The sequence below is a fragment of the Cryptomeria japonica genome, chromosome 10, assembly GCF_030272615.1.
Source record: "Cryptomeria japonica chromosome 10, Sugi_1.0, whole genome shotgun sequence".
NCBI classification, from domain to species: domain Eukaryota; kingdom Viridiplantae; phylum Streptophyta; class Pinopsida; order Cupressales; family Cupressaceae; genus Cryptomeria; species Cryptomeria japonica.
The window spans coordinates 803,909,170-803,919,539 of record NC_081414.1 but is presented as its reverse complement, the minus strand read 5'-3'; the positions used below and the strand labels follow the sequence as shown (position 1 = coordinate 803,919,539).

Genomic DNA, 10,370 nt, shown 5'->3' with positions numbered 1-10,370 from the left:
GGTGATAGAGTATCAAGATCCATAACATTGGACTTAATCTTGAAATGAGCATGTGATGAAAATTAAGTTGTGGGTTAAATTAAACTATAGAGTAGGATAGGACCCAAATATGCTTTAAATGATATATGAGAAAGCATACTAAAGTAGTGGCCCAAATAGAGTATGCAATTGTAAAGGGATACAGTTTACAATACTACATTTAGCCCCCACTTTAGTGGGAGTGTGAGCTTATCCTCATACTCATTGTAAAGAACAAAAAGCAGTCAAGAGCAAGACATATGAGTGATAAGATGACATCAAATCAAGGGAAGAAAGCCCCCAAGCTTAGGATCTTATCAACTCACAAGAACTTCCAAAGCAAGATATATAAAACACAAGGCAAGATAAAGCAAAAATAACAAAATAAAAGGCAAATAAAGCAAACAAAAGGACATGAAAAGGGTTAGTACCAAAAACAAAGGCTCCAAGTCAACTAGTTGAAGAGGCCTCAATATCAAGATTGTCTCAATAGCTAATATCATTTTCATAATGCTATTGAAAAAGCATAAGTGAACCTCTAGAAAGAGTAAGAGCATGCACCTTTTTTTTTATGAGACAAGAGGTCTATGGTTTAGCAACTAGCAAGTTGAGTTATGTTAGGGTTCCATAGATAACCCATGAATTCTACTAGCCAACAAGTTGTGTTATGTTGGGTGATTCATGTTTATGGCATGGATTCTACAGGCCAACAAATTTGTGTTATGTTGGGTGATCCATGGAAAAGGCATGAATTCACTAGGATAGCAAGTTGTGTTATTTTGTGTGATTTGTGTAGTGCAACAAATAATTACACTAGCTAAACCCCATTATTCTAGGTAAAAAATGCATTGGGATGCATGAATGATAACAATGATCCTGCTAACAATATGTGTTATGTTAGGTGACCAACGCTTGAAGGAGCATAAGCACCAATGATCAAACTAGAAATTCTCGCTATACTATTTGACCAATGGCTTAGGATAAGACATTTTCAACAAAGGGTCAAGCTAGCAAGTTGAATTATGCTAGATGATTGGACACGCTTTCAACTAGCAATCACGCTTTTCATTTTCTTTCTTTGTAGGCCTTTGAATAGCACAAACAAGAAAAGTATTATTTGTATCCATAACAATAATTAAATATTGTTTAGTCATATTAAGTAGATTTATAAATATAATATTATTAATTTATTATGAGCATTATTAAATATATAAATATAAATGATAACTATTACTAGAATATTTATGTGACATTAAAAAAATTTATTAATTTGAAAAACTTAAAATAGTTTAACAAATATTTTAACATTTATCGTTCATAACAAATAACATATGATAATAAGTAGTGTGGGGAATGATTATTTCCCTCTTTTTGAAAGTTCTTAGATTTTCTCCTCTATATATTGAAGGGTTGATTCTATATATTGAAGGGTTGATTGAACAATAAAATTCCCTATTTCACAACCCTTTAAAAAAGAGAAATTGTTTTACTCTAAGTTGTTCAAGTTCTATGGGAGGAAAGAAACAACAAAATATTTGAGGAAATTAAATCTCTAATGAGTAGAGTAATTAACAAAGTATGTTCAAATATTAAGAACTTCCTTTAGAATGTTAAGGAAAAAGTCTCTTCCTCTTCCACTTCTAAGATTGGAGTCTCAATATTGGAGATAGGTATGGCAATTGCTTGGAAGATCAACTTTGACATTTCTTCCCCTTTTAAAGGTGGTAAACCTCAAAGTAAAAACATTGTTTGGACTCTCTTGAATCCAAATTGGTGTAATCTAAAATTTTATAGCATAGCTAAAGGAAATCCATGACCTTTGGAGGGGTGGTGGAATTCTAAGAGATGATAAAGATAAATTAATTGTAGCATGTGTAATCAATTTGGGTACCTGGACTAGTCAAAGATGTCTTATGACCCATTGTCATACACATCATAAGTTGGTCAACAAGTGTCGTTCCCTCTTACAACTCTTTTATATCTCTTATATGTTTTTACATGTCCAATGTGGAGGCGCAACTTCTGGAGGCCATAAATTTTGATCTAGGATGTTGTTGGAGCCCTTTTTCTAAATTGTAGTGCTAAAAAATAGCCACACAATAGGTATCCCTAGTGCAATGTTGAATAACTTTAATTGTTTGTTTTTCCCAAAAGTAAAGTCATTTTCTCAAAAAATATTTTTTTATAGTTCATTCTCTAAAGCACAAATTCTTTATATGCTTAAAATTGGGAACAAAGTTGAGACACCTTATCTAACTCTAAATTGAAGGGAAAATGAAAATAAATACGAGCAAGGACGATTTCATTGTTGTGAAGGTAGGGATTCCATGTGTAGGGGAATTGCTATAGTAGGGTTATGTGTCTGGTCATTGAGTTTTTGTGGTATGTATTCATGCTTACAATGTTGCCTATCTCCATCTAGTTAACCATTATGGTGAATGCCCTTGTGCTATTATGTTATACTACAATAAGCCTTTCTATTATGTTAGTACTCTATTCAAATGGTTGATAGATTAATAATATACTTTACTATAAATAATAAAATGTGATTTGGTGGTGGTGGTGGTGGTATCTTGCATTAATGACATCTCAATATTTCATGTATTATAAAGTATGACATACTAAGAATGTAATTGATAATACATGACATCATAATATTTAGCTAATAGACTTCTCATGTGGACATTCATACCTATGATTAAGATTATCTTCCGCACTAGATTTTTTCTCGTCACTTAATTTTAAATTTGTTACCATGTTTAAAAGTTTGAACCACTATTTAAAACCTTCACCACCTTTTGTGATCAACAATGCATTTCTCTTGACTCACATTGGAGAAAGAGACCAATTGCTATAGATTGAACCCTATATTTTTGTATTACTCTCACCCCTTAAAAAATTGGGTGAGTTCTATCACGTACTCCAAACTCCCTCAATTGAATCTACACCTTTCATGTTGGTCCTTGAAACAATTAGCACTTGGTGGTGGTGGTGGTGGTATCTTGCATTAATGACATCTCAATATTTCATGTATTATAAAGTATGACATACTAAGAATGTAATTGATAATACATGACATCATAATATTTAGCTAATAGACTTCTCATGTGGACATTCATACCTATGATTAAGATTATCTTCCGCACTAGATTTTTTCTCGTCACTTAATTTTAAATTTGTTACCATGTTTAAAAGTTTGAACCACTATTTAAAACCTTCACCACCTTTTGTGATCAACAATGCATTTCTCTTGACTCACATTGGAGAAAGAGACCAATTGCTATAGATTGAACCCTATATTTTTGTATTACTCTCACCCCTTAAAAAATTGGGTGAGTTCTATCACGTACTCCAAACTCCCTCAATTGAATCTACACCTTTCATGTTGGTCCTTGAAACAATTAGCACTTTACATGTCTAAAATTTAAGAGAGAGATGATAAAATGATATTGTGAGAAGATTGGAAAGAGAAATGTAATTGCTAACTATCTTTATCAATTAGATTTTCATTAAACTCTATAAATTATAAAGAGCGATGTTTAGATTATCCTCCTTGTGACTATGTTATATCTCTTCCAAAGAATGGCATAAAATTCTTCATATGGAGCTTCTTAAGCTAGTTTCATTACACCATTGGGATGCTCTTCTTCCACCTAGTTTTCAAACTGAATCATAGGTCAAGAAAAAGTCATCATAGGTTTAGCTCCTCAACTAATAGGTACAAGACTTGTAAAATTACATTCTCAGATTGTTTGATTATTTATTTTTAGTTTTTTCATCCTTTTATAACAGGCTATTTTGAATCAGTCTTCCACTAGTACCTTCCTCAACTACTACAAGTAAAATTAAACACCAGAGAGCTTTGTAATGGAGTCCCTACCTTATCTTGGCCATTTTAGCAAGATCAATCCTTTTTGAAGAAGTTGTTGGTTGAAGAATTTCAAGTGGTTGAGATCATGATAGCCTATGGGAATTGGGGTTTATGTCATTAAAGTGTACAAATATAAAGGGTTATGAAATTTATAATTAGATATATGAGTATTAGGAGGCATCAAAGTATAATAGCAAGGTTTCAATATCACATGTTTCTAGAGAATATATGGCATATTTAGGTTCTTTGTAGTCATCATAATGTTATGTTTTTTTTAAACCTTTCATGGACTAAGAGTCAAAATTAGTACCTCAATTTGCTACTACGGTGCTCTAATACTAAGTTGCTAGCTCTCTTGGTGGCCGGTTCATATTTGGTTTAGGTGTGGATCATTTTTTAACACCCACTTTGAGCAACACTACAAGTGGTCAAGGATCCTAGCTTGCCTTAGCTCTACTATCCTAAGCTTTTATACCATGTTAAACTTTTCATGGACTAGGTAAGAGTCAAACCTAAGACCTCCCATTTGCTAGTAGGGTGCTCTACCACTAAGCTACCAATCCTCTTGGTGATTAGTTTATATTTTCTACAAGTTTGGCTCATTTTCCAATAATTTTTATATATAATATATTTGTAATTGCTTTGCTCAAATGATAATAGAATTGGAGATTTTCATTGTATAGCATAATTTCAAAGGGCTTAAATTGCATTCAATGGTTTGTAGGTAGTATCATGATTGTTCATCACTTGGGTGTGAATTGGTTTATACATATGTATCTCAATAAATTAGTGTCAATTACATGTGTTTGATACTATAGGTTTTTTTGACATGAAATCAAGTGGAGTCTATATGTACCTAAAAATATTTTCCTTCATTGCGATCTTGATTAAAAAGGCATTATCATCTAAAATATTTTTTAGATTATGAAGATAGATCTTGATGAGCAATTCTATAATGTAAGTTGCATTATGGGAGCAATTTCAAGTACTTAAAAAGGATTTTTTTCTATCTTCATTGTAGTTTAGGAGCATGATGAGATAATTGTTTGTCTCTAGTTATAAGGAGAAGCATGATCCTTCACAAATGCAAGGCTTCTTGTTAAAACCAATAGATTCACCCAAAACAATAAAATGAATTAACAATTTGCTTCGAGCTTATCTTTAAGATAAGTACTATGTTGAGGCCCAATTAGATAAGAAATAAAACCCTCTTAGGAAATGGTAACATCTTGAAGATTTACAAATTATAATTATAGATTAACATGTCCTATGAGATTTTTTTTTAAAATTATAAATAATAATCATACAATTGATCTATACCATTTTCTTCCTTAGGTGAGATTGACAACTTGTTATGCGATATTTTTAAATGAGCATTGGACATGTGTAGTTGTGACATGTTACTGAACTTGAATGATAGGTTGCACCCACCCACTATCAATGGTTAATTTGTCAAACCATGGCACATCAATGCTACTTCTGTATGTTGTTTATAAGACTTCAAGTGTCTTTTCAAGCTCTATGAATTTATTACGTGTATCCTCTTTATTGCTAGCCTTATAGATCAAAATTTAAGATTCTTTTGGAAGCCTACTTAAATACAAAACCCATTTTAATCATCTAGAGTTGTATATTATTAGACCTCATACAAATAATGTTTCTTAACTAAAAAATTAAAATTTATATATCTATATATAACAAATAAGCTACTCCTAAAATAAAATAATTCTTTTTAAACTACTATCATAAGATTTGATGCCATGTTAAACTTTTCATCAACTAGGTTGGAGTCAAACCTAGGACCTCCCACCACCATTTTCTATTACAATGTTCTACCACTAGCTACCAATCATCTTGGATAGCATAATTTCAAAGGGCTTATCATCTTGGATAACATAATTTCAAAGGGCTTAAATTGCACTCACTGGTGTGTACATAGTGTCTTGATTGTTCATCACTTGGGATGCGAACTTGTTTATACATATGTATCTCAATAAATTAGTTTCAATTACATTTCTTTGATGTCATAAGTTTGCTTTGACACAAAATTGAGTTGAGTGTACAACCTTAAACCATTTTTTCTCCATTATGGTCTTGCTTAAGAAGGCATTATGAAGATTGATCTTGATGGGCCACTCTATCAATTAAGCTTGACTAATGGGAGCAATTTCAAGTACTTAAAAAGGATTTATTTTTTCTATCTTCAATTGCTAATACCTCTTGCCAAGGGACTTTAGGAGCATGATGAAATAATTATTTGTCTCTAGTCATGAGGTGCAAGGCTTCTTTAGAAGAGTTTTTATTCTAACTAGTAGATTCACCCAGAACAATAAGATGTATTAACAATTTCCTTTGAGCTTATCTTTAAGAAAGTAATATGTTGACACCCACTTCAATAGGGAAGAAAGCCCTCTTAGGAAATTGTAACATCTTGGAGCTTCACAAATTATAAATATAAATTAACATGTCCTATGAGATTAAAAAAATCATAAATAATAATCATACAATTAATGTATACCACTTTCTTTCTTAGTTGAGATCAATAACTTGTTATGCAACATTTTTTAGGTGAGCATTTTGCAAGAAATTAATAAGCACTTGGACATGACTTGATGTCGCCGAACTTGAATGATGGTGTGCACGGCTACTTTGGTATGTTTCTTATAAGATTTCATGTGTCTTTTCAAATTGTATGAATTTATTACTTGTATCCTCTTTATTCCTCTTTGCAAGATTCTTTGTGGATTTAAATAAAGAAACCCTTATAATCATCTGTAGTAGTATCTTATTACACCTGCCCTTCCTACAAATATTGTTTCTTAACTAAAAAATTAGAAATTATATGTCTGTACATAACAAAAACTACTTTTAAAATAAAATAATTCTTTTTAAAAATTATAAAAAAAAAATCTCAAAACAATAGTCTGTATGATGATAGACTACTGAATGCGATCTGAAACATTGATTGAAAAACATACACAATTCAAATCAGAAGTTTGCATTTACATTTACTTCATGGACTGTGAAAACCCATATCAGATTCCTCTTCCTAATAATAAATCAGTAAATACAATCCAAATCTTTATTTACAAAATGCACAGTTCAAACCAAAAGCTTACATTTTCATGTAATTCAAAACTACATTTCTCCACCCATTTTTAAGAAACACTTATTTAAGATATCATACTAGTTTTTACATAATGGTCTCCTGCAACTCAGATATATCAGCAATTCAAACCTCAGTGAAAGAAGGAATAGAAGGTATTTATCTCTTCATGTTTTGTGAGACTTTTTGCCAGGCAGGTCGGGTAGAGATGCGGTCCCACCAAGCACTGACATGGGGTCTGCCAGTTACGAGTTCTCCCTTTCCTGCACCATGCACTAAGTAGTGAGTATATGACAGATGGTGAAGATCTGCCAGGCTGAAGAAGTCCCCTGCCAAGTAGTTGTGTTTAGCCAACCTCTCTTCATACCCATCCAACACTTTGCTCAGCTTCTCCACATTGCTCTTCACTATCTCCTCATCTGTCTTTCCTCCTTTCAATGGAAGTATGACAGTCTGAAACACAACTGCACTGCTGGGTGCACTGAACTGATGGGCCTCCACCTCACACCACACATCCACCATGGCCTGCTCTGCCACTGTACCTCCTAACAGCTCTGTGCCTTTTCCTTGCTGCTTCTTGCTCAGATATCTTGTGATTGCTCTTGACTCTATTCCATGAAAATGAATGCGTATAAGGAATCTAAGGGCCTAAATTTGATAGAAGTATGACTCTAGTTATTATAAATTCTTTATCATTTGAATAGACAACTCTTAAAAGAAGGAAAATGCTAGAAAGATACAGTAACAATCAGATTTAGGCTCTAATCAAAATTTGTAAATTGTAACTTTAAGAAGCAAAGTTTTTATTATTATAAGATTTGAATCGATTAAAGGGGGCTTAGGGAGCTTAGGTAAGGATCAGGGGTTTTGGAATCTACTTTCAGAGAGCAGAGGTCTTATGAAACAAAAAAAAATTATGCTACAGGATTATTTGCAACCTTTTTCTGAAAATAACAGTCTTTACTTTCTAAGACTGCATATTTCAGTGGATAAAATTTGGATGGGTTAGAAATAGCCACACCAGCTTGAGAATTTTTCATGCCACCTAAAAAACTTAGATTCCAATTGTAGCCGTATAAAAATGATCATACTCCTAAATGAATATTTTATGTTCATTCCTCTATTTAATTAAATCCAATTTAATTAAATCACCCACATTCGTCTATTTAATTAAATAAATTATTCTATTTATTTATTTAAAATCATTCAACCCCTTTTTACCATTTAATGGGATAAATCATTTTGTTCAATTAAATCTCTTCTCTCCCCTTTTAATTAAATTCACATTTAATTAAATAGTTTACCCCAAATTGAATAAATTAACTTTATTTTAATCTAATTTATTCAATTTCTCAATTTGCAACCAAATTGAAATAAATTAACTTTATTTTAATTAAATTATATTTTCCTCATCCACTTGCAAAATCCTACATCTCCCACTTGCATCCTAAACCCTATTCCTAATTTCTTCTAGAAGTCATCTAATCCAAATCAATTAACCCTAAACCCATTCATTATCCATTTTCCCTAAATTTGAGAAGGTCACTTCTCAAATTTGGAGTAAAGTCTTCAAAAGGCATTAAAGCCTTTATCCATTCAACAAGCCAACTTGTTGAATCCCCCCAAATTTGGAAGGACTCTTACAAATTTGTCCCCAAAGTCTTCAAACCATTAATGGTTAACTAACCCTTAGTGGCATGGTTAGATACTTTTTGCCTAACTTAACCTCCATCTAACTCAAGGGTCTCATCAAGCATTTATTGCTTTGACCATGGTTATTTCTTTATCCTTTGCACAAGAGTTTACCTCTTGGGTAAAAGCTTTATCCAATGGATAACCTTAACCTAACCCTAACCCTTACCCCCTAGGGTAACCATGAGGTCTTCTCAAACATTTAATGCTTCTTACATCTCCTCTCAACCAACCCTATGTTACCAATTGTCACCATTTCATTGGTAAAAATTGTAAACATGGATTGATCAACTTTCAAACTTGACCCTTGATTAACTCTTTCAATCCTGTCCATCCATTGCCCTATTTTTGCTATAAATAGAGCTCTCATTTCTCCATTTTATATATAAAAAAAAACATGCAAGCTCTTAGTATCATAATTATGCTCAATTTTAAACACATCTAGTCTCTCTTTGCAATAAGAATTAGCTAATAAACATTTTAGACTACTTTTATCATTAGACTAAATCATATAACTAGTATATCATGTTAGGATAGTATTGCTACTAATCTTGTCATCTTATAATCTAGTTTATTGCATTTGTAGAACCATGCATAGATAGGATGCATTCTCATGGTAAAATCAATCAAAAGCATCCCTCGTTCTCGCATTTGTCATCCCTAAACCGCTTTGCTCAGTGATCTCAGAGCAAAAACACTAGTTTGAGGGACCTTGTGAGATAGAGAACCATGGAACCAACCTTGGAAAGTTGAGTCATTCTTCATGACTCCATAACTTGCACCAAGAAGTCATGTGGGTGTGTGAGCAAGCCTCTTTGAAGCTTCATTTTTTCCATTTTGAGTTTCATAACCCCGCTTTTCTCGCACACATTTCTGGCGCCCACCGTGGGGTTCTACCCCATTAATCAAATCGGTTTTCAAAAATAAACACTTTTGCAGGTACGCGAGAAACATGAATCAATGCGTGGGGAACATCCCTTAGCGCATCTCACTAACATTATAGCACATCCCGTACATTGTTTAGAGCGTGGGGTTTATACTCTAGCGTGTCAAGTCCTTAGTTTAGCGCATCATCTTTACTAACCTTTTCCTGTAGGTCTCGGCGTGGAAGAAAAACAGAGCAACGCATCCGGAAAACAGAGCCGCGCATCGGGTCTGTCCGATAGCGCATCATGGTCATCCTGTAGCGCATAACAGGTAGAAAACAAAAATAAAATTGTAACCGAACTTAAAGTTTAGACTTGTAAAAGTCCATCAAAACCTAGATTTTTCTAACTGTTTGATTGGAACTTTTGCAGGACTCTGACAATTTCTTGCAGGTGGAGCTTGATGTTATTTGTAGAATTACGAATAGTTTTAAGTTTTTACTAACTTAAGTTAAGTTAGTTAAAATTTAGAGTCATTTTAAATTCTTGTTGGATAAAACTGTACTCACCTTACTTTGGGCTGTAAAACGAACCACAACAACAATCTTTTCTTGCTTTTCTAGGAGAAAAATTCTCAATTTGGGTTCTAAAAAGAACAAAACAATCTTTATATTTGCAAGCAAGGGCTAAAAAGAATCTCACCATCCTTTGGTGCATAAAAGGATCAATTTTACATTTTGCAAGAATAAGGAACCACACTTTAAATTTTTGTTCACAATCAAAGAGGGAAGGTCTTCCCCTTTGGATCGATTTCTTT

General features: G+C 32.9%; 1 protein-coding gene across 1 annotated transcript in view; it reads right to left on the bottom strand.

Annotated features, from left to right (window-relative positions):
• Positions 1–7,154: 7,154 nt before the first annotated feature.
• LOC131079935 (glutathione S-transferase F10-like) overlaps positions 7,155–10,370 on the bottom strand; it is a 33,884-nt gene continuing 30,668 nt past the window's right edge. Inside the window, exon 2 of the mRNA XM_058017978.1 lies at positions 7,155–7,643. Within this exon, the coding sequence (XP_057873961.1) occupies positions 7,155–7,643 (489 nt within the window). The remainder of the gene's footprint in view (positions 7,644–10,370) is intronic.